Raw genomic sequence first — 24303 nt, forward strand, 5'->3', positions numbered from 1 at the left:
CACAATAATAAAATCCTGCAGTGTTTCATCTATATTTTTATTCTTCTCTGCCCTTGTTTTTTTTTTTTAAAGGAATGTGCCAAGTGTGGGCAGTTTGACAGATCCAGACTATCTACAGCTGAACACTCCACAGACCAACACACCTCTTGCTCCATGCAGTACAGCTCCAGCCAGCAATGGTGGAACTGGGGGTGTTCTTCCCTCTCCTGCCACACCTCGTTTTTCAGTTCCCACTCCTCGTACTCCAAGAACTCCTAGAACACCACGGGGTGGGGGAGGAGCCAGTGGCCAAGGCTCTGCCAAATATGACAGCACCGATCTCTGCTCACCTGCTTCCACCCCATCCACTACAAGGCCTCTGAGCTCTGTTGAACCTGCAAGCAGTCACCCAGCTCCTGAGGCCCACAGCCTCTATGTTACCTTGTTACTGTCAGACTCTGTACTTAACATCTTCAAAGACAGGAATTTTGATAGCTGTTGTATTTGTGCCTGCAACCTCAACATTAAAGGGGCAGATGTGGGTATATACATTCCTGACTCGTCAAATGAAGATCAGTATCGATGCACTTGTGGATTCAGTGCAATAGTCAACCGCCGTCTTGGCTACAACTCAGGCCTTTTTATAGAGGATGAAATGGACATCTTTGGCCGTTCCTCAGATCTTGGCCAGGCAGTGGAAAGAAGATTAAATATTAGAGTGACAGAAAGGCTTGGCCAGGAGCAACCTCCATCAGGCCTTTTGCTACTGTTGCAGAGACAGTGTACACGTCCATTTAATAACTGTTGTAGCACTTGGGAGCTGTCATACTGCCAAGGGGTTACACTCTCAGATAGGCCAAGTTGGAACTACGACAGAGTAAGGGCAGAGAGTTCTGATGCATGGCCAGAGTGCTTGAATGCTTTGGAACAAGGAAGACAGTATGTGGACAATCCTACAGGGGGTAGAGTTGATGAGGCACTTGTAAAGAGTGCTACTTTTCACCTTTGGCCGCACAGCAATGGTAAGAATTGTTTACTCTTAAAGCAGTGGTAAATTGTGGTTTAACTTTTAGAAAATATGACTATACTTTTTTTTATTCTTATTTGATTGCAGTCTCAGTATTTGGTGATTACTGGTGAGGAAGCTAACTGACAAGTATTGCAATCTAAAAATTCTCAATTAAGTTGAAGTATTAATGACACACCTAGCCCAGGTTGCAACACAAGAGAATATCTTTTGGTAATCACATTTTTTCTGATATATTGCTGCTGTTTTCTCTTTTTTCTCAGTGCTGGATGTGAGCATGTTGCCGTCACAGGATGTTGTTCGCATGCTGCTCTCCTTGCAGCCATTCTTGCAGGATGCCATTCAGAAAAAAAGGACAGGACGAACTTGGGAAAACATCCAGCATGTGCAGGGTCCCCTGACATGGCAGCAATTTCACAAGATGGCAGGACGAGGATCATATGGTAATGAGAGAGCACTTTATTTGTTAGGAGTGTAAAATAAAATTGATACAAATCCACTGTTTGTAAATTATGGGCTTTTAGTTATGCTTTAGTTATGATCTGAGTCAACTGAACAATTAGGTACTGGCCTAATCTGAATCCTTTGACCAAATCCCAAACTAAATCCTTGATTCGGTGTATCCCAGAAATCCATGCAGTGTATACCGGGCTTCTGAACAATGTTAAAAGCAGTGCGTTCTGTTATAAGTTGTTTGTTTTTAGTCTTGTATATGTTCATTTTTAAGTGACTTATTTATTTATTATCTGCAGGTTCGGAAGAGTCTCCAGAGCCATTGCCTGTTCCAAACCTTCTTGTTGGTTATGATAAAGATTTCTTGACGATTGCTCCTTTCTCACTTCCATTTTGGGAAAGGCTGCTGCTTGAGCCTTATGGGGGGCAGAGGGATGTGGGTTATTTGGTGCTGTGTCCAGAAAACTGTGCCCTGCTTGATGGAGCAAAGGCATTTTTTAGGGATCTGAGTGCAGTTTATGAGGTGAGAAACATCAGAAAATTGTGTCTTTGCTTCATTGCTTTTACGGTGCTTAGTACCTGCAGTGCTTATTTTCTGCTGTTTGCTGATTTATGGAAATTCCCATATATTTTGAAATGTGCACAGTGGTATACATTTGATTAAAGTCTGCAAATGGCATGCAATATCTTCTGTAATCAGCAGACTGTATTTGTTTCCCCTGACATTTTTTATTGCCTGGAAAGGTGATTTATTTTTAGTATCATTTCAGACAAATGCAATTAATAACTGTATAATTGAAGCAGATGCAAACAACAATCTTTGTGTATTAAGATAAAATAGGATTGAGGATTCTGCTCACAATAGTTTGTAATCTATCAGCATCCAAAATTCTAGGTATAGCATGATATAAGTTCTATTAACATTATAATCACTTAAAACTATGGTAACTGCTTTGCAAACTTTTAAAAATATGTTTAAATATGTGCCAGCTTCCTGTGCTGTAAATACTGTGTATACTGGCCTGCCTGTTCTACCATGAACATTTATTTAATATTAATAATCTCCTGTCTGACTATTTACAATTTACTGATTTCCATTTTACTCCCAAGATGTGCCGCCTTGGTGAGCATAGGCCAATCTGTAAAGTGCTTAGTGATGGGATCATTAAAATCAGCCGGCCTGCAGGTGAGACTGAAGAAACGTCTTGTGAGGATATGGATAACCAAGCAAGGCTCCAGCTATTTGCACAGACCTGTCGCCAGCATCTTGGTGAGTCAAATAAATCGCTGGTACAAGCATATTAAATAAAAGTAATTACAGTTTGTGCATGTGATTGTACAATTACCATGTACCCGTATTTTTGTTTGTTTATACCATGGCACAGAGTACACAGCACTTTTTTCCTAATATTATTTGGAATACTTTAGACCTGGATTAGTAGTAGATTTCTGTTCTTTGCCACCCAGCTCCAGCAAGTGATAAGGGTGGATTTGGGTTGCATGACGAAAGTGTGAGCCACTTCGACCCCATCATGTGGTAAAGTGGAAGTTTTTTGCTGATGGGCTGACTCTTTATCATTATGCTACTGTTCATATTACAGTGTTGTAGCACATTAGACTAGAGTAGGCTATGTATTTACTAGGGATGCACCGAACCCACTATTTTGGATTCTGCCGAACCCCCGAATTCATGAAATATTCGACCGAATACCGAACTGAATCTGAATTTGCATATGCAAATTAGGGATGGGAAGGGGAAAACATTTTTACTTCCTTGTTTTGTGACAAAAAGTCACGTGATCTCCTTCCCCACCTCTAATTTGCATATGCAAATTAGGATTCAGTTCGGCCTGGCAGAAGGATTCGGCCAAATCCGAATCCTGCCGAATCCCGAACCGAATCCTGGATTCGGTGCATCCCTAGTATTTACTGTCATTGCTTGTTTTTGAGGATTCTGGATAACGAGTTTCTGGGATCCCATCCTTGTAATTTGTAGCTTTTGTAATTCTTTTATTGAACAGGATTGGAGAGATAATTGTTGGAGTCACAATAGATGTTATTGTTTGTTACATGCTGATCAAGAGTAAACTGCTGTAATGTAGGTTACATTGCTTTTAGGACATCTTATTTATGAATGTGTAAGTTCTGCTAATGCCCAGGGGTATTGTCATTTTCTGTTTTTAGCTCCTTATTTATCCACATTGCAACTAGACAACAGCCTGTTATTACCTCCCAAGAAGCAGCCTTCTACGGTACAAACCAATTTAAGCCCTGCTGTGCCGTCTTGTCCTCCTGGTGCTCTTATCAACACCACTCCTAATGGCACAAGTACTGCTCCATTACCACCTCCACAATTATCCTCCACCACATCTCTTCCTGCTGGAAACAGCACAGTACCCACTGGGTTCAACAACTGCTCCTCACAGAATTCTTCAAGTTCTGTTGAGCGACCATTAGGAAACCAGTCCACAGGAGACCCAGAACCCAGCCAGCAGTCCATTCAACAAGAGACACCAGAAAAGTAAGTACAGATACTGTATTAAATTCAATTCGATTCATCTTTTGGCTTATTTGGTTAACACTGGCAATTATAAGAAGGATAGAAGAAGGAAAGCTAATAATATTGAAATTAATGAAAGGTAAGCTGCGGGTAAACTCCTTGAGCCCAAATGTAATGCTGAGCCCAGCACATGGAGTGTCTTATTATAGGTTCCTGCATTCTAACCCAAACCTTATCACCATCTTTCTAAATACATAGGTGGTCTGTAAAAAAGCAAAAATAGAGTGCTACAGGTATACCGTATACACAAAATCAAAATGCACTTGCATTATGTACAGCACAATATACGTCATTGGCTGATTGCTAAATTAATAAAGTTATTAGTATTGTATTGATTATTTTTTATATGTACTGTAAATTGCCATTTTTAATTATACGTTATTAAAACCCTGTCAAACCAGAAGATATTTTGCTTTTTTGTTTCATGTAGAAGGAATTCTAAACAATAATATAAAGCTTGTACTGTCTCCTTGACATTAACAGTGCCACTGAGCGGGAAAGAATTGGCATTCCCACAGAACCAGATGGAGCAATCACTTCATGTCCAACAGTGGTTATATATATGGTGGATCCATTTACATACACAGTGGATGAAGACTGTCACCCTGGGAACTACTGGATGCTAGGCTTGATTAGATGTTTTACTGACATGCTGGAGAGTTTACCAGAGCCAATTCGAAATGCTTGCATACTGCAGGTACACATTTTTCTGTTATGTGTCTTACCATAACCTATATGTACATAGCTAATTATTATGTTCCAGTAACAGTATACTGATGTTCTTTGCCAACTTACAGAGCTGTGCGTCCACTTTGCTTACTTTTCCCAGGCATCCCTCTGCAGATATAGATACCCAAATATGTACTAAATTGAAAATTTAATTTGCACTAGTCAGTACATAAGCTAGTCTTAGTTGGTGTACGGGATATCTGTGAGCAGTAAGTAAGATGGTAGCACTGCACTATGTTTTTCCCTGGTCTGGTAAATTTTTTCATTAAAAAGAACACTAACCCGGGGAAAAACCTATTGATTGAATCCATTTGCCTTACGTATTCAGCTCTTGTTGACCTTTAAAATGCATGCATATAAACAGTATCTTGCCTTACCCTCTCTTTCAGGTGGTTCCCTGCCAATCTCTTCTGCAGACTGTAAATGACGAAGATGTCTCCTACATTCAGCACTTGAAATCTTTAGCTTTTTCTGTATACTGCCAGTGCCAGCGACCCATAGCCACACAGATACCAATCAAGCCTCTCACTGGCTTTGGTCCAGCAGCCGCTCTAAATGCAATACTCAGGAATCAAGAGGTAATTATTTTAGAACATATACCCCCATATGTAATATAAGGCACAAAGTTTACCAAGGAGCAGTAACCCATAGCAACCAACAAGATTTTTGGTAACCAGCAAATGCTACCTGCTGATTGGTTGCTATGGTTTATTACTCCTGGGCAAACGTAGTGCCTTTTATTACATAACCCCCATAATGTATGTGTCCTTTTTTATATTTATTTTTAATACATTCTTAATACATATTTAATATTTTAAACCAGCTCTCAAATCTCTACAAAAACAAACAACCAGTTTTGTATCTGGAAAATTAGATTATAAAACCTGATTGGTTGCTGTTGGAAACTTTTGCAGTTTAACACCTGTCTAATATCGGCTTATATATTGAACCAAGCAGTGAATTGTAATTTCATTTGTATGAACAGTTTGTGTGAGAAAGATTGACATTTTATAAAAATATATAGAAGAGAAATTAAGTAAGTGTAGTACAGACATGGGGTCTAATTCAGAATGCATGGGGCCTGCGGTTTTGCCAGATAAGATATGGTGATCCAAATATGGAGAAAAACTCCTTAAGTCTACTAGAATAACATTCAAACATTAAATAAGGCCAATTGGATTGTTTTGCCATAAATTGGATTCATGCAGCTTAGTTACCATCAAATACAAGGTATTATTTTACATTACAGAGCATAAGAAATTAGTCTCTGTGGGAGATTGCCTTCCCATAATTCAGAGCTTTCTGGATATCAGTTTATAGATAAGAGAGCCTGTAAAAGTAAGGCACTGGCCATGAAAAAGTTTGTTAGCTATAACACCACTAAGGCCACTGCTGGATTTTTTGTTGTTGACCAAAACAATCTGATTTCCCAGTCAAAATTTGTCTGAATGGTAAAAGAAATTGGGCATAGTGGAATGACTGCAATACCCTTTGTATGTGGTTATCAAGTGACAATACTTCCCAGGGCCATTAAAGGGGTTGTTCACCTTTGAGTTAAATTTGAATATGATGTAGAGAGTGATATTTTGAGACAATTTGCAGTTCATTTTGTATTATTTGTGCTTATTGAGCAGAATGAGGAGCCGCACTGTCACTATGCATATTCAAGTGTAGCCTGCAGCAGCTTCAAGCAGCGGGAGGGGTCTAAGGGTTGCCCAGTCTCATACACAAGAATAATAAGGACAAGGAAACTTTTGGCTGATCCTGGGGGTGGAGGCATTTCCCAAAATCCCAGTTTGAGTGGCACATCCATTTTGGCTTTGAGAGGTCAGGTGGCAGCCACTATTCTCAGTTTTGAGGGTGTGCAGAATAATTTTTATTAGCGAATTTAGGAAGCTTTTGCCCCATATTGACAAGTAGGGTTGCCACCTTTTCTGGAAAAATATACCGGCATTCCTATATATTTATCTTTTTTCACTATTAACATTGGACGGATGATTGGAATCATGCTTCTCTTTTTCTAAAGGGGCAACAACATTTTACACATAGATAAAAATTACAAGCTTAATCCTCATAGGTCCCTGTGTCAATCACTCTGTATTACTACTGTTCCAGGATCCCAGGGACAAGTTAATTTCAGTGCTGTAATTTCTGATTACATTGAGCACTTCTCTGTTCTAACCGTTCTGCTCGTCCTCTCTAACTAAAGAAGCTGCCAGTGACGTAACTGCCAGGGTTTGGTGCGGGGGAGATGAGATCTCACCCGAGCCCGCGCGGTAGACAGACCACTATTTTTATTAAGGTAGATCTCCTGATGGGGGCCAGGTGTCGAGAGTAGATCCCAGGGTAATAAAGTCTGGGCACCCCTGCCTTAAGGAGTATTTGTTTGTTAGGTGGGGTCAGTGACCTCCATTTGAAAGGTAGAAAGAATTAGAAGAAAAGGGCAAATTATTAAAAAACTATACAAAATATATAATGAAGACCAATTAAAAAGTTGCTTAGAATTGGCCATTCTATAAAATACTAAAAGTTAACTTAAAGCTGAACCACCCCTTTTATGATGTGGTTGTTTGCGGATTGTTTGTGGATTTTCACTTGAGCTATTGCAGTACCCCTGATGTAAAAGGATACGACTGTAAGTTGTGACATGAATTTGCTTGATTGTTTCCAAATTGATGTTAAAATAAACATTTGCTCTTGAGGTTAAAAGATGAATAAATATCGCACATTTTTAACTTCTAATTGTAATGCCTTACAGCAACCTAGCCCTGGACAGATGTATTCTCCTCCATTTTTGCTCTGCCCCACCAAGGACAAGCAGACAGAGCTGGGCGAGACATTTGGTGAGGCTGGCCAGAAATACAATGTGATGTTTGTAGGGTACTGCTTATCTCATGATCAACGCTGGCTTCTGGCTTCCTGCACTGACTTGCAAGGAGAGCTTCTGGAAACATGTGTGGTTAATATCCATGTGCCCAACAGGTTGGTAGATATATTCTGCATGTCTTAGTTGACACAAAATGCAAAAATAAAATGACAATATTCATCTTCTACTTTGTACTTCTGCAGACATGCGAATGTAGTGAATTACTATAAGTCCTTCTCCTTTTGTCATTGGGAATGACATAGGCTTTTTCTGTGGATAGAATGAACAGGTAGAAAATGTTGTAGCTAAAAGTAAAGGGAAAAAGAACCTCCACAATGCATAATAGTAGAATGTTTATGAAGAATTCTTCATAAACATTCTACTATTATGCATTGTGGAGGTTCTTTTTCCCTTTACTTTTAGCTACAACATTTTCTACCTGTTCATTCTATCCATTCTATCCATTCTATCTTTTCTTTAAAGGAAAACTATACCCCCTAAAATGAATACTTAAGCAACTTTTATTTATATTGAATTAAGTGGTAAAGGGAATCCTCGAGTTACATTTACATACACCGACTTACATGCAACTCATACTTACAAACGGAGGCTATTATAGTAATGTACTGTGGTTTGCTTGGCCTTTATTAGCATTTAGCTTTAATAAACCACCTGCCCTACATACAACATCAACTTAAGAAATTAACTACAGACCCTATCACATACGTAACCTGGTGATTGCCTGTATATTAAAGAATCTTAAGTAAATGCTGCCCTTTTACATCTCTTGTCTTGAACCACCATTTTGTGATGGTCTATGTGCTGCCACAGAGATCACCTGACCAGAAATACTGCAGCTCTAACTTCAACGTGTGGAAGCAAAAGACAGAAGTTTGTCTGTTAATTGGCTCATGTGACCTAACATGTTTGGTTTGTTTGTGTGCACCGCGAATCCTAGGATCCCAGGGGGGCCCTTATTTCTTAAAATGGCAGTTTTTCTATTTATGATTACGCAATGGCACATATTATTTATATATTTCTATACAGACCTACATTTCATTACACATATCCACTCAGTACTTTCTCTGAGGATAGGTGTGAAGTGTGCATTTGCAACAGACTAGAGAATATATTTGTAACCCTTTTGACACCCCTTTGACGGTGTTACACTCCACGTGTGGCGCTTACCTGATGACACGGGACAAACCTGAGCCACTCCGCAGTGATATTGGGAGAGACTGGGTACCTGGTACTTACTAGCGCAGTGCCTCCACCTAGTGGTATCCAGGAATGCACCTACGGGTGGCCCCACTAGGAATAAAGTAATAACACACACACAGTATTGGGTAAACAAAATAACGGTTTATATAAAATAACTGGCCAACTAGTACATGCGGCACTCCTAACTGGTGGCAATAGGGCCTCACTAACTAACTAGCTAATGCCAAACTGTCTGCCTAATTAATAAAAGCAAATTTCCTTTAATACACAGTTTCTTTGTTCTTCAGCTCTTCTTTTGGGTACTGTCCCTTTAACCACGATACTCACAAATCCTCTTTGGAATACTTTAGAGCTCTCTCCAGGTGAATCCAGCACCTTTGGATGCTTATATAGGAATCTCCTGCTGTTTGTTCCTCCAGTCTGGATTCCTTTCACACTCTCTGTCTCTCCAGGCACAGTATGTGGCTTCCCTGTGCCAGCCCGATCCAAATGAATGCTTGTGGTGCAGCCTCTCAGCTCTCTGGGCCCACCACCAGCTCTCTGGCCTCTTTCTCTGTCCACCATGCGGCTCTCTATGCCAGGCTTTCTTCTTTTGCCAGTCTCTGTGACTTCCTTTTCCTGCCAGCCACTCTTTAGCTGCTGTATCACTTACTGTTGCACTGAAATCACTGACTAGCTGGTTGCTAGGTAACAGCTTACAAGACACAGGCTCTGTGCTTCTGCCATTACAGGGAAAAGGGCAATGCACGGATTCCCTACATATTATTGGGGCAGGCACTCAATGAAGGCAATCTTCCACCAGGCAGATAAATATCAAAGTGAAGTTTATTGTGTCCACAGCGGCTGATATTGATATTTATCTGCCTGGAAGATTGCCTTCATTGAGTGCCTGCTCCAAAAGGTTTTTTCGGCTTGTCCACTCCCCATGCTGAGGGCTCAAGGTGTTGCACCTGGGCCTCTTCCGAAGTGTGTTGAGTTATCTATTTCTACTTGCAGGCCCTAAACTACAGATTCATTAGAGAATATATTATTATATAGTTCTTGTCAAGCTAGTCCTTGCAATATGTCTATGTGAATATTTTGATCAGTAAGATTTGTCATCACTTTGCAGGTTTCGGAGGAGCAAAGTTTCTGCAAGAAAGATTGGGCTGCAGAAGCTATGGGAGTGGTGCGTGGAAATTATACAGACAACATCAGTACCCTGGAGAGTGGTGATTGGTCGTCTCGGGCGACTAGGCCACGGCGAGCTAAAAGGTATATAGTTAAAAATAGTGAGCTGTAATATCCTCATCCATTGATTGATTACCTATGACCACTCTGTTCCCTTTGCAGATTGGAGTATCCTGCTTGGAGAGTGCTCTCTACAGACCATCAGTCGTCAGTTAAAAGAAACATGCAAAATGTGTGGAATCTCAGCAGCTGATTCTCCATCTATACTTAGTGCCTGTCTTGTGGCAATGGAACCCCAGGGATCTTTTATTGTCATGCCAGGTGAGATTGACGATTTCTATGGTCATGTGAAAAATCTGCCTTGTGAATTAACGGAAAATTGCAACTTTGCATCTCAGTTAGAGTTTGATTTTAGGCTTGTAACACCTAATATAGAATGGCTAATTCTAAGCAACTTTTCATTTGGCCTTCATTATTAATAGAATTGTGAATTATTTGCCTTCTTCTTCTGAAACTTTTTCATTTTTCAAATGGAGATCATTGACCCCCATCTAAAAAAAATCTGTAAGGCTACACATGTATTTTTATTTTTCATTATTCATATTCCAGGCTCTCATTCAAATCAATGCATTGTTGCTAGGGTAATTGTGACCCTAGCAACCAGATTGCTAAAATTGGACTGGAAAGCTGCTGAATAAAAAGCAATATAAAAAAAACTAAAATAATAAAAACCAATTGGAAATTGTCTCTATCTCTATATCATACTAAAAGTTAATCAAAAAGTGAATAACCCCTGGCGAGAGTCCTACCCTCCTCCCCCCCTGTTTCCCCCTATCATTATCTTCTTTCTCTTTTTCCTTCCTTTTTCCTTAAGTATTTATCTTTCTATTACAATTATATTTTCACAGTCCAGATATCAGCACTTGTCATGAACCATTGAGTAATTTTCTACCTTACAAATCTCTGATTGTCACTCAATTACCAAACCATATGAATGGACTGTTAAAAAATAAATAAAAAGTTAAAAAAAAGTGAATAACCCCTTTAAGTAAGCATGTACATTAGGCATTTACATGTAAAAATGCATCTATGAAAATGTTCTGATGGACTGCGTCTGACACAGCAAGGCTTGGTTTGAGAAGTTAGCATCAAGCTCCCCGTCCCTGCTGCTTCCAATGCATCTTGGAAACATCCAGATAGTGCTTCTTAGCACCATATAAATGTAGAGCAAGATGCAATATATCTTACTCTGTCTTGAAAGAGTGTGCTCAGTCATTCCGATGCTGCACAGTCTGACTGGGAAGTGAAAGTACAGGAAATAGTCTAGCAGGCCTTACGTGTTCCTTAACATGACATTTAGTAGCAGGACTAAAAAGCATCTGGCTTCTGTCTTTCAGACTGGTATCCGTGATTACAGTGTTTGTACCCCATGCTTTATGCCAAAAGTAAAGTGCAAATGGCTATAATCTTTGCTCGACATCTCTGATTTTTGCATATGATTTAATCAATTTGAGTTCCGTTGAGGGCTGAAGATGCATGCTCTAAATGTGTCAGTGTCTCTCTCAGTGAATAAAATTTACTTCAATGGGATTTTTTTAGTATTTCTGAACCTCCAGAGCCTCTCACATATATAAATATGTATAATAATATCTTGTGCTTCTCCCACAGATGCTGTCACTATGGGTTCAGTGTTTGGCCGCAACACAGCTTTGAATCTACAGACATCTCAGCTCAGCACTCCACAGGATGCCTCATGCACCCACATCTTAGTGTTCCCCACTTCAGCCACTACCCAGGTTTCTCCAGCTAACTATCACAATGAGGAAGGTAAGTTCACATCATAAACAGCACTGCTAAAATCAACAAATGAATTCTATGTTTCCTAGATCACCTGCGATTACAAGAGTTAATGAGATCAACATGATTTAATGTAATATGAGCAGATATAATAGTCCTAAAAATTCCTAATTTTTGGGCAGATATTGGTCGGGGAAGCCCTTCGGATTACACCATACACAGGACAAGGTCTGTCATCAGCTTTGATCAACTCATGTATGGTCACATGTTACAAGTCAAGACATTTACTATAAACTTTACAGGGCAGGCACCGCCTTCCTCCCTTTTTAATATGGAACTGGTTTGTAACTACCAGGCTGGACACTGCTGCCTTATTTTGCATACATTTCTCAGCTTTTGCATATTTCTGCACATTATTGTGTTTAACCAATCATCCTCTGTATTTTGTAGAGAAGATTATCAAAGGTAATGAACACAAGTTAGTGTTTGTGTAAACACAAAACTGGAAACCGTTCAGATTAATTCAATCCTTTGCTTTCTCATATAAATTAGGGGTTGTTTAGCCATATCTTTGTTGTCTATGAAAGTTCTGTGCTTTGATCAGAGGCAGCATGTAGTAATAATGGGAATAAAAGAACAGCTATAATGTGAGCACTCTCATGTACCTTGTGGAAAACCTCATCTCTATCACATTTCATTAATAAAGTACCATAGCTTGCATTGAGACATGGTAGCATAGATGAGGTTGAAAATGAGTGAAACCTACCTTACTGCTAGTTGGATTTTTCTCCCCATATTTGTCTAAATGTTGTGTTAGCTACTACTTACTCCTAAATCTTGAAATCTTTTTATTTTCTTTCATATGACCCTAGAAATACAAATAAACTGTTAATTAACTGTTTATTTCCTTTGAAATGTGGGAGCATATACTTCTGTCTTTGTAAAAAATAAAAATAAAAAACTAGTGACTTTTCCTTTTTGGCCACACATCTTGGCACCTTGGTCAAAAGGAAGCTTGTACAGGAATGCAACCTGGGGTTTTCCGGATAATGGATCTTTCTGTAATTTGGAACTTTATACCTTAAGTCTACTAGAAAATCATGTAAACATTAAATACACCCAATAGGCTGGTTTTGCTTCCAATAAGGATTCATTATATCTTAGTTGGGATCAAGTACAATGTACAATTATTATTACAGAGAAAAAGGAAATAATTTATAAAATATTTGGATAAAATGGAGGCAGCCTTTCCGTAATTAAGAGAATTTTGGGTTTTCGAATAATGGATCCCAAACCTGTATTTCAAAAATTGCTGCTGTTAGGACACAAAAGTGTGAAAAAGATATGAAAAATCAAGCATTTCCCTCCATTTTTGGTTGTACGCTTGTACGCGAGCCTGTACAATATTTCTCTCATTGCAATCTTTAATACATGAATTATGGACCTTGTTGAAGGTTGCAGGCTCCTAAAATGAAGTAGAAAATATTCCTTTTGCTGCTAGCGTTGCTGCCTCCAGCACTACCCTGCTGTGAGATAATTGATGTGGGTTTATTTCCTCACTATTAAGCAGAGCCACTAAATTAAGCTATTTGAAGTCTCGCTCTTTACATAAACCCTCCAGTGTAGTTAGGCAAATGAACAATTCAACGTTGCTAACCACTTCATATGATGCATATGCTGCTAATGGCCTCCCTGCCCTTAGTCATTATAGCTACAAGTTGTTCCCATAATTAGGTGATGTAATTAAGCCTGCTGAGGCCATTAAGCACTAGTTTTGGGACTTGAGTGCAAATCTTGGTTCTGATACAGCTCTGTAATGCACCGATACTAGCAAATCATCTACAGTAACCATAGGGTGCAGTAATGTCAGTCGCTAAACCTGCAATAAATGTGGGAGATACTAGTTTTGGCAAAGTAACTTCACACTGATTAATATTTACAGATACATTTTGCTGATGAATATTCACCGATTTGCAAATTACCAAGAGCACAAGAATAAATTTTGCCAGGATCAGGCTGGGGAGCTACCATTATTATATTATAAGATAGAGCAGACACTTTTGCATCTCCTTATTTAAATCCCCTCCTTAATTGTAATTACCCATGTAGTTTATGGCGTAAATTCTCTAGAGCATTTTCTCGTCTACAAAGATATTTGGGAAATACTGGTGAATTTTCACTGAGATTTTATACCGAGAGAAAATTCACCATATTTCACTTGCAACCGCAAATGTACAACTTAAACATGAGATGAGGAGTTGGTGGAGGATTCAAGAGTTCTGTGAGGTCTACCCTAGACTCTACTTAGTGTTATATTAAAACAATGGGTACTGGCCTTATAGAGCCGAGGTCCTACAGGTATGCACTTACATGTTAAAAGGCTTTGGCTAATGCCAGGACTAATACTAAAAAAAACACATGATTTTGTCTTTTGAGCCTTGCCTCACCCCTTCAATTTCTGCTTCTTTTGTTTTTATTTTAGATATGTTAGACCTACCCTTTCTGGATGATATGGACAATGACATAGGAATATTAATCACAGGAAATCTGCATTCACCTCCAAACTCATCACCAGGCTCTCCCATTGGAGCAGGACCCCATTTTCAGCACAGCCGTGTAAGTAGGGAAACTGACATATCCATGTTTTATGGATTAAAGCTAAGTAAATCAAAATGCAAAGTTTTAGAAGCAAACTATCTAATAAATAGTAAAAGGTAAAGGACAAAGAAAACTATCTACAGGGTACATTCTAAAACTCACCATTTCTCCAAACAAAAGGCAGAGTAGCACAGCAGGGTTGGCGTCTGCCATGTTGAGTTATTTGTCATTTCCCTAGCTCTCTGGGGACCAGTAACACGAGCAGTTGAATCTCATCTTCACTTTAGCTGCATGTGGTCCTGGTTGCCAGTTACTGCCAGCAAGCTGGAGAAAGGACATCAACTAGGCCCAACATGGCAATTACCAATCCCCCTGTACCAACCTGCTTTTTTTTAACAGGCAAACAGGGCATTATGGAGGAGTGTGGGTGGTAGATCTATTGTGGGGAACCTCTGCAGGGAACATATCACATATAGATGGCTGTCAATGTCTTTTACATTTATTTGTCCCACTAATTACTTTTCTCATTGCTTTCTATTGTACTGTATTCCTAAATTTTTAAATATGAACGCATTTTGTTTCCCCCCTTCTCATGGTTCCCAGTAGCAGCTCCGTAAGCCACACTGTGGACTTTCTAAGCAATGTGATTTATTTTGGCTAATGGAGCATTGCTTCCGAGGATGAGTTCACCTATTGTGGTTTTCTTTCTAACAGAGTCAGGTAGAGAGGCTTCTTTCCCGAGAGACACCAGAAGAACTGAAGCAGCAGCCACTTGCATTAGGGTACTATGTGTCCACAGCCAAAGCAGAGAACCTACCTGAGTGGTTTTGGTCTTCATGCCCACATGCACAAAATCAGTGTCCTCTTTTTCTAAAGGTAAAGCCACATCTTTATACTACTTTAAAACATGCATGATATGTTTTCCTTTACCAATATCCTATCCTGTATTTCCGAATAGCTCATTTGCCTTTCTCCTGAAGTACTGCAGTAATGCCATCCCTTGTTCTTAATATTACCCACAGGCCTCCTTGCACCACCACATATCTGTTTCTCACAATGAAGATCTTGTTCCTGCACGTACTTCTCAGCGTGTTCCTCACCCCCTGGATTCTAAGACCACATCTGACGTATTAAGGTAATTTTTTGAGGGTGAATTAGCATCCTCTGTTTCAGACAGTTAGTTGTCTTTTATTCTGCTCCTCTCTAGATTTTAATTGAGGCTGCACCATTCAAGCAGTTTGCTAGGGGTCTAAATGTTAAAGGAACAGTAACACCAAAAAATGCAAGTGTTTTTATCTTGTACTATTGCCCTGCACTGGTAGAACCAATCTGTTTGCTTCAGAAACACTACTACAGTTCATATAAACAAGCTGCTGTATAGCAATTGCAGAAATTGAAAATAAAAGCTATGTGGAACATGTTAAATAGTAGATAACACATTTATGTTCTACAGAGCTTAAGGGCTTTAGCACACGGCAAGATTCGGGGAGATTTAGTCGCCTGGTGACTAATCACCTCTTCTTCAGGGTGACAATCTCCCCGAACTGCCTTCCGCCTGCTAAAATGAAAAATCGCCTGCGACAATGCACTCGTGGCGCTTCGATTTCCGAAGTCACCAGAAGTTTCCTCGTGAGGCAGGCAGAAGGCATTTTAGCAGGGGGAAGGCAGTTCAGGGAGATTGTCGCCCCAAAGAAGCCCTAACTGCTATCTGCTGTGTAACCTGAGCCTTTTCTCCTTTGAATGGCTGTCCCCATTGCTACACAGCAGCTTATTTATATAAACAATAGTAGTGTTTCTGAAGCAAATACAGCAGTTTTACCAGTGCGGGGCAACAATGCATTATATTTTTATTACTTTAAACCACCTGCATTTTTTGATGTTACTGTTCCTTTAACTGTGAAGAGAGAAGTTCATTGGTGGGGAGATGGAAATTCACAGTACTTGCTGCATGGCCACATGAGTCTGAATTGGCATGCACTAAGAAGCAAAGTGTATGAATTTCAGCCAACACAATAATGCAACACAAATGATTACCCCTATTTTTGATGGATTTGCAGATAAAACAATATTAAAATAATGGGACTGAACAATGTTGTTTGCTTCATGATAATTTCTATGGACCTTTTATGACTCACCATCTGCAAATCTGACATTGAAAGTTGAAAGGGTTGGATTAAAGGTTGCCATTTATTTCTTATAGTTTGTGAAGATTCTCATTCATCCAGGTCATGGTATATCATTACTTATTTTTACAGATATCATCCCCTTGTGAGATTTTGCTATTAGTAATGAAGGGGTCCCTCCTACTTTTCTTTCCCGTTTTTTTGTGTAAAGGTTTGGGTTAGTCTTTAAAGTTTGTATTTAATAAATGTGACTGAATATTAACGAGAAGAGAGTTTTCAGTATCTGAGCACTGGTCTAGTTAAGGAAATGGCATAGTTTTGGACCCTGGGGGCCCTGTTACTTGTACTTGTGAAGGTGAGCACCCTTTGGCTAAATCTGTGTCTTTATATAAAAGTACAACCACCGTGGGAATTATATATTCTGTTTTAATGTACCCTTGCTTTCTAGGTTTGTCTTGGAACAGTACAATGCTCTCTCATGGTTGACTTGTAACCCAGCCACTCAGGATCGGACCTCCTGCCTACCAATTCACTTCACGGTGCTCATACAGATGTACAACATGGTGATGGACTTTCTTTGAATGCTTTCAACCAGCCTTGATCAGCAACATCTAAAAGCCTCCTGCCATCAGTCAGTGCCTGACTTGTGCTCATCAAGTTCAGCTGTTCTTGCTTACATAACACCTGGCAACACCAGTATTGGGCACTGCAGAAACCATGCACAGTGTATCCTAATACATTATGTTCTGTGCAATACACTAAACAATGACTTGACAGTGAACAGCGGTGTGGCAAGAACACGATGTTGCAACACCAAGTGTGTGACGGAAGCTATCGCAGTCCACATATAAAGTCCAACCTCAAGCGACAGTTTGTAAAAGAAGCTTGAAATAAACTTTAAGTAATGCAAAGCTGAGGATGTCCAGCAGTATTCTCCCTAGGTGTGCTCTAATGCTGCAGGAGTGGGTCAATGGATGACTGGGAAAAACAATTTAACACACAGTGGGGCTGATTTACTAACATAGGTGATAAATAGCATCACTGCTGTTGTCAGGAGTAGCCAATCGCCAATTAGTTTAAAAAAGACTACGAGATTAAAAAAAAATTAAATCAAAGATCTGATTGGTATCTATGAGTAACTGCACGGTTTTGTACCTTTGTGAGTAAATCAGCCCTTATACGGAATCTATAGCGACAACATATCGGTATAATGACAGTGAATTGACCCTACACCTTAGGGAGTTATTTCATCCTCTCCTTTGTGAATTCTTTTCTGCCACAGTTGGTCCTGTTTCAAAGAGTTAGTAGCAGTTGCACTTAGAATAACCAATGGAAAGTATTTAAGCATAGAAACCATTCCAGATCATTTATATTTTTCTTTGATGGTACAATGTAATTGCTCTGTGGGGCTAAACTGGGCGCCATCTGCTGCCATTATACAGATTTTGGCACTGAATACCAGTCTGTACATTCACAGGTTGAGCCTGACACTGTAGCAATATAAAGGCAGCTATATCCCCCAGGCAAAATGCTTTGCCGTGACTATGAGAGGAAGTACCAAGCCATTTCAGAATCTCTAGAAATGCCACCGTCGTGATGCACTTGCAGTCATTAGCTGGTAATCTAGCCAGCATGCAGTATTGATAGCCCACACACATCAGCTGGGCCAGTATGGCAAATAAAACTATCTAGTATTTTCCCTTACTTGCCACTACTTTAAACATGAGCAGATATTTATTCATACAAATATTTGTTTCCCCCCATGTTGCTCTGATCTGTCTGATTCTGCATTATTTGTTTACCCCTTAGTGGCAGATATGAGAGAAGCAGAATCCTCTACGTATTTATACTTTTCTTGGATCTGGCGCATCGTTTCATGTCAGATAAATACAGTGTACTTTAATCGCCCTCATTACTGCGGGGGTCTCAAAAAAACCTCTGATATGTGGAGATAAGGTATTTGTACATAATATCACTTTTTTTTAAAGCAAATGTAAAACTTGTACATTTCTCAATGAACCTAAAGATTTTTCCTTTCCTTTTTTTACAAAGTATTTACTGGCTGCCCCCCCCCTCGTTTTATATATAATATAAATATATATATATACACACATTTACAGATATCTATAAATAGGCATACAATTTGAAAGATGGGGGAAATTATACCCATCAGAAATATGAACACAATGAAACTAAAACAAAATGGGAAAAAAAAAGCTTTTGGAATTTCAGAAAAAAATGTAATCCTGCCTCCGGTACCTCACAAAAAATAAGGTTTGATAAAAAAAAAAGAAAACGAAAAAACAAGAAGTTAAGAGTTAAAGAAATTAGTTCTTCAATATAATTGTGCTTCATATATACCTTGTGAACAAAAAAGGTCTATACTTTTACACACTTTTTTAGATGAATAAATTATTGATTTATTGATATCTGATTCTGAGATTTATTTGTCAAAAATGTCATGGGCTGAATTGGGGGAAGAAGCACAGGTACATGTTATCTGGAATACAAGGGACAGGAGACTTCATGGATAAGGGGTTCCCAGGGCTTCAGAGCAATACATTAAAACCTGTGTGACTGCAGCAATGATTGATCAGGCTAGGAGTTTAGACTTAGAAACATCTTCCTCTTCGTCTTCCTTTTCCCTTCAGTCCTGGCTCTGAAGGAGAGGGAGCCCACAATCTGCTTCCAAATTCAGCAAAACTTTGTGTTTTTTAAGCATTCCTGAAAAAGCTTTCAAAATCAGTACCAAAATGAATGTTAGAGTTTGTAAAGAAGAATGCAGACACTGTTATTTTTTGGAACAACCTAATATTCCCTTTTCTGCACTTGCTGTAAAAGAGTAACACACATTCGATACATTTTTTCTTAATGTTCTAATTTGGAATAGAATTTTGCTTTCCTTTGAATCACTGAACTAATATTTAGTTGTATAAGAAGTGTTTCTGAGAACTGCTGCACATCTGTGTTGCATAGAGTCAACCAACTTCTGGCACCTGTTACATTCCACAATTCTTCTGCATTTCTTGGTTTTGCCTCAGCAACAGCATTTTTGATGTCATCCACAAATTTTCTATTGGATTAAGGTCTGGGGATTGGGCTGGTCACTCCATAATGTCAATCTTGTTGGTCTGGAACCAAGATGTTGCTCGTTACTGGTGTGTTTGGGGTCGTTGTCTTGTTCAAACTCCCATTTCAAGGGCATTTCCTCTTTAGCATAAGGCAACATGACCTCTTCAACTATTTTGATGTATTGAAACTGATTCATGATCCCTGGTATGTGATAAATAGGCCCAACACCATAGTATGAGAAACATCCCCATATCATGATTCTTGTGTCACCATATTTCCTTGTCCTCACACAGAGAACTGTGCCTTGAATTCAGTGTTTGGGGGTTGTATGACAAACTGCCACCCCTAGACCCAAAAAGAAAAATCTTGCTTTCATCAGTCCACAAAATGTTGCACGATTTCTCTATAGGCCAGTCAGTGTGTTCAAATTGTAACCTCATCAGCACATCTTTTTTTCAACAATGGGACTTTGCGGGGGCTTCTTGCCAATAGCTTGGCTTCACATAGGCATCTTCTTATTGTAATAGTATTCACAGGTAACTTAAGACCTTCTTTGAACTTCTTGGAGCTGAGTCTTTGCCATTTTACCTGTTCTTCTATCCATTCTAATGGTAGTTATCAGTTTTTTTCCAAGTCTTTCAGGTTTTGGTTGCCATTTTAAAGCATTTGATATCGTTTTAGCTGAGTTGCCTATCATTTTCTGCACTTCTTTATATGTTTTCCCCTCTCCAATCACCTTTTTAATCAAAGTACCCTGTTCTTCTGAACAAAGTCTGGAGCAACCCATTTTACTCAGATTTTCAGAGAGAAATACACTATAATCAGCATGCACAACATTTGCTCCTTCTTTCTTAAATAAGGGCCGTAATTGACACCTGTTTTTTCACAGAATGAATTACTTCACTAATTGAATTCCACTCGGCTATTATTTGGAACAAGCTTCAATTTATGATTCTGTTGATTTTTCTATTACTCTACTACACCTACTTGTAAATAATTTGCTATGTAGAAATATAATTTCTGCTATTCTGAACATTAGCTAGATGGAGGTCTGTAGGTGCGGCAACTGTCAGGTTATGGGTGCTACAGTTTGGACATCACGGATTTATTTAATGCTTCCAGTCAGTTTATAGATATGGACTGTACATTTTCTGCATTGCCAGGGCCCTATCTTCATGTGACCAAGCAAAAGATTATGTTTTAATCTGAAATATCCAAGAAGAGGAAGATTTACCACTCATATTCTGTTATATAGGAGACATGTAAAGGCCTACAGAGATCAACATAAGTATTTTCAGTAATTCCTCTTCTCCGCATAGTGACAATGAAATCCAGTTACATCTTGTGTATTGTTTGCCTCATATAAAATATAGTACAGGTAAAAGTATCAATTTTACCTGGAAAACACAAAACCTCCCACCAGAGGGCAGTGTCGCTCCATTTTCACATTTCTGTGTCTCATCTAAAAAAGAGCAGCTGGTCTGCAGAGTTTCTATAAATGGGAATCATTGGCATAACACAGAGTTTGGTTATTCTTCCAGTTTTCTTGCTGTCTTTAATATGCGTTTGTGTCTCAGCTACATAGTCTAACAGGAGGCAGAATAAAATCAACATGAAACAAATTCATTAACCTCCAAATTCAGTGTTGCCTTTATTAATTGTGCCTAAACATTTCTCTGTGGATGTATTAGAGAGGGTGCAACTGTGCTGGGCATGAACACATTCTCCTGGGCTGGAAACATTATCTGCACTTTATACTGACTGTAACCACAAACAGTGCAGCTATAAAGCATTTTGTTTTAGCTTTGAAGCACAGAAGAATGTTGCTCTGGGGATCATTCCTGCAAGTTCCGCCATTGCAATTGTGATAGGCTTCAGCTCAGTCCTTTCTCAATATGCAAGAGAGATCTGTAAGGTAGCCTGGGATCTGTCTGCTGGTCATGGGCACCCATGCAGGATCTTCCCTGTCTGTTGGGTCCTTCCATTTGTGCTGCCTCCTTGTTGACATGTCGCGTGTGCTCTGAATGGGTGCATGTACTTGCATCTGTCCTAGCACATGTCTCTGCTCTGCATGAAGGATTCAGTGTGTATGGTTACAGGTTGGGGTAAAGGATTTGGTTATTTTTTGTGACTTAACAGTGGCATAACTACAGAGTCAGGCCCAAGGAACAGGGGGCCTGGACCACGGGGGCTGCTTCCTCTATATCTGTAAGAAATCCTCCTTCTTCAGCTGCAATCATACTTACTCAGTGGGAGCGGTGGGGGACATGAGCAGGCAATTGGGTGGGCAGGTGGAGGGAGGGCCAGGTAGGTACACGCTTGGCCTCTCCAAAAATTTTTATTTTGCCGGAGGTCCCAGTGCACAGCTAATTATCAACATGTATGTATTCTGCATCACTGTACAACAGAAGGTTGTATACATAAAACATACAAATTACATACTACTGACCAAGATAGGGAGTAGAGAGAGCCATGTTCTTTACAATCTAAAATGAGAAGGACGTATGATACAGAAAGTGCTGGGATTGGCAGCATCAGACCAGAGTATATTTTCAGACCGATTCTGACTTCATTTGAACCCTGCCTGCCCTGGTCTCGGCTTAGATTGAGGTTTGCTTTTTTTACCAGTCTCCAAACTTTGTTGGCATTTCTGCCAATGGGATGAAGATACACCAGTAGTTGAAGCAGTGATTGACTCTGGGGCCTGTGACTGTTTTATAACCTTGGTTTTAGTTATGGTTTAGTCTCTAATAAGACTGACTTTACCTTGAAACTTCTCCATTGCTCGCTGGGAGCAAGCCAAATCAATAAAGTTTCCCATAATGGCACCTCTCATATTTCAAGTTATTCGTTGCCTACCACGTTCCTATCTGGTAATCTGTGAATTATAAATCGGATTACTTACCTCGCAAGGACCAAACATGGAGTAGGTTCAGTTTCCCTGTTTGCCCTGTTTAGAACAAGAAATAAAATTCATAATTGTTTATAATTAAAACAATAGTCAAAAATGTATGTCTATGACAAGCCCTATTCATTGCACTCATGCTGAACAAGTTAGTATACTATCCCTTTAACCAAAATGGCTCATATTGTAGCTTTTCCCATGTTTTTTCAGTTGCCGCTGAGATCTCCAAGAAACTGCCAGACTCTGAGTTCCACTGGATTCAATTATATATTTTTATTTATGTATTTATTTATTAGCTGTTATTAGGGCTGACACATGTTCACCGGTTTTTGCACATCACTCACCTTGAAATCAGTATTTTTATTGCATTTTTCTTTTCCCCGTGTTCCCAACTTCCTCTAGCACAATTGTACCTTTCTTTTCCAATCATGAAATTCATCTTTTTCATAATGTTTCCCAGTATCCAATCTGACATCACTTTTCCTGCTATCCAAGACCTGTTGTCTTTGTTCAATGAAAAGTTTGTGGTTAGCAACATTTTAAAACCTTTGCAGATAAAAAGAGAACTAAAGGTCATGGAGCTGAAGCACAGAGGAAGTTCTCTGCACAATAACATTGACATGAACAGGTGGCAGTTTTCCTGCACATATAATATATAGTCTAATGGGGCCACTTTGGCTTGTATTTCTGGACTTCCATTGTGTGCTTTCCCATTGCCTGATTCTGATTGCTACCAGTCACTAAAATTGTTGCACTTTCCACTGCTCAATACCCATCCACAGACCTAATCCTTATTATTGCCCTTAAGAACTTGACATGGTTGTCACAGGAAGATGTCTTCTAAAGTAAATTGTCTGTTTATTTCTAGTAGAATATCAAATATCATATAAACATAACAATTTGGGAGTATTTGATTCACGGAGTGTTTTTTGCCCAGGTCAGAAAAGAGTTTGATCTCCATTTTCACTACTCGGCCAACAACTGTGGCACCCAAAGTCACTGCCAAAGGGAAAATACATGTAGACCAGAGTACAAAAAAATGCATACATATATATACATATATATGGTCTCTCTCGCTCTCTCCCCCCCTCTATAGACAGAGAGTATATGAAAGGCCCCACACAATATGGCTGCCTTTCAATTTAATCGTACAGGCAAACAGGAAGTGATGAGGCGCTGTGACTCATATTCACTTCCTCATTTGCTTATGTGCCATGCACTGACAAGTAAAATGCAAAGTTATTTTCATAAAATATTATTGGCTATTTTTACAGCCAATTGAAAACCCTTTTTGAGTGAATTTAAAGCTCTGGACAACAGTAAGAATTTTGTGGTCACATATAATGCATTTTTTAAATTCAACTTAGACTTGTTTATTCATTAGGGATTTAGTTTAACATTTGTCCCATTCATTTGTGAAAGATTTGGTGTTTGTACAAAATGGTGGATTTGGTGCATATTATACAAGCAGAATGTGTGTAAGTGTTCAGTGTAGGGGTTTCAGTGCCATACTGTATGTGAGTATAAGGACAAATTAATGACAGCACCAAGAAATTAGCAGGCATTGTCCCACACACCTTCCTCCTTAAAATCTTAGCCAACATTATAATAGAACCTTTATTGAATATTGGTCATTTACTTCCACCTATTCATAGCATTTGCTTACTTGGCACTGCTAAACCAGACATAACATCAGAGCCTGTTTTATTATACACACAACTTTTGTACATATCCCTTAAAGCGATACTGAAACATCCCTAATATCATAAAAGTATTAGGAACGTGTCAGTATCGCTTTAAATG

The 24303-nt window shown here is 39.2% G+C and overlaps 1 protein-coding gene across 1 annotated transcript in view; it reads left to right on the forward strand.

Moving 5' to 3' along the window:
- The window catches only part of med13l.S (mediator complex subunit 13-like S homeolog), an 87318-nt gene extending 68368 nt beyond the window's left edge, over positions 1-18950 (forward strand). The window contains exons 17-31 of the mRNA XM_018244008.2: positions 73-1001; positions 1270-1449; positions 1759-1982; positions 2570-2729; positions 3644-3980; positions 4503-4716; positions 5138-5326; positions 7507-7730; positions 9947-10089; positions 10168-10326; positions 11674-11832; positions 14285-14418; positions 15115-15276; positions 15423-15535; positions 16972-18950. Coding sequence (XP_018099497.1) covers positions 73-1001; positions 1270-1449; positions 1759-1982; positions 2570-2729; positions 3644-3980; positions 4503-4716; positions 5138-5326; positions 7507-7730; positions 9947-10089; positions 10168-10326; positions 11674-11832; positions 14285-14418; positions 15115-15276; positions 15423-15535; positions 16972-17104 — 3460 coding nt within the window. The 3' untranslated portion in view covers positions 17105-18950. The remainder of the gene's footprint in view (positions 1-72; positions 1002-1269; positions 1450-1758; positions 1983-2569; positions 2730-3643; positions 3981-4502; positions 4717-5137; positions 5327-7506; positions 7731-9946; positions 10090-10167; positions 10327-11673; positions 11833-14284; positions 14419-15114; positions 15277-15422; positions 15536-16971) is intronic.
- The last annotated feature ends 5353 nt before the right edge of the window (positions 18951-24303 follow it).

This window comes from Xenopus laevis, chromosome 1S (genome assembly GCF_017654675.1).
Source record: "Xenopus laevis strain J_2021 chromosome 1S, Xenopus_laevis_v10.1, whole genome shotgun sequence".
NCBI lineage: Eukaryota > Metazoa > Chordata > Amphibia > Anura > Pipidae > Xenopus > Xenopus laevis.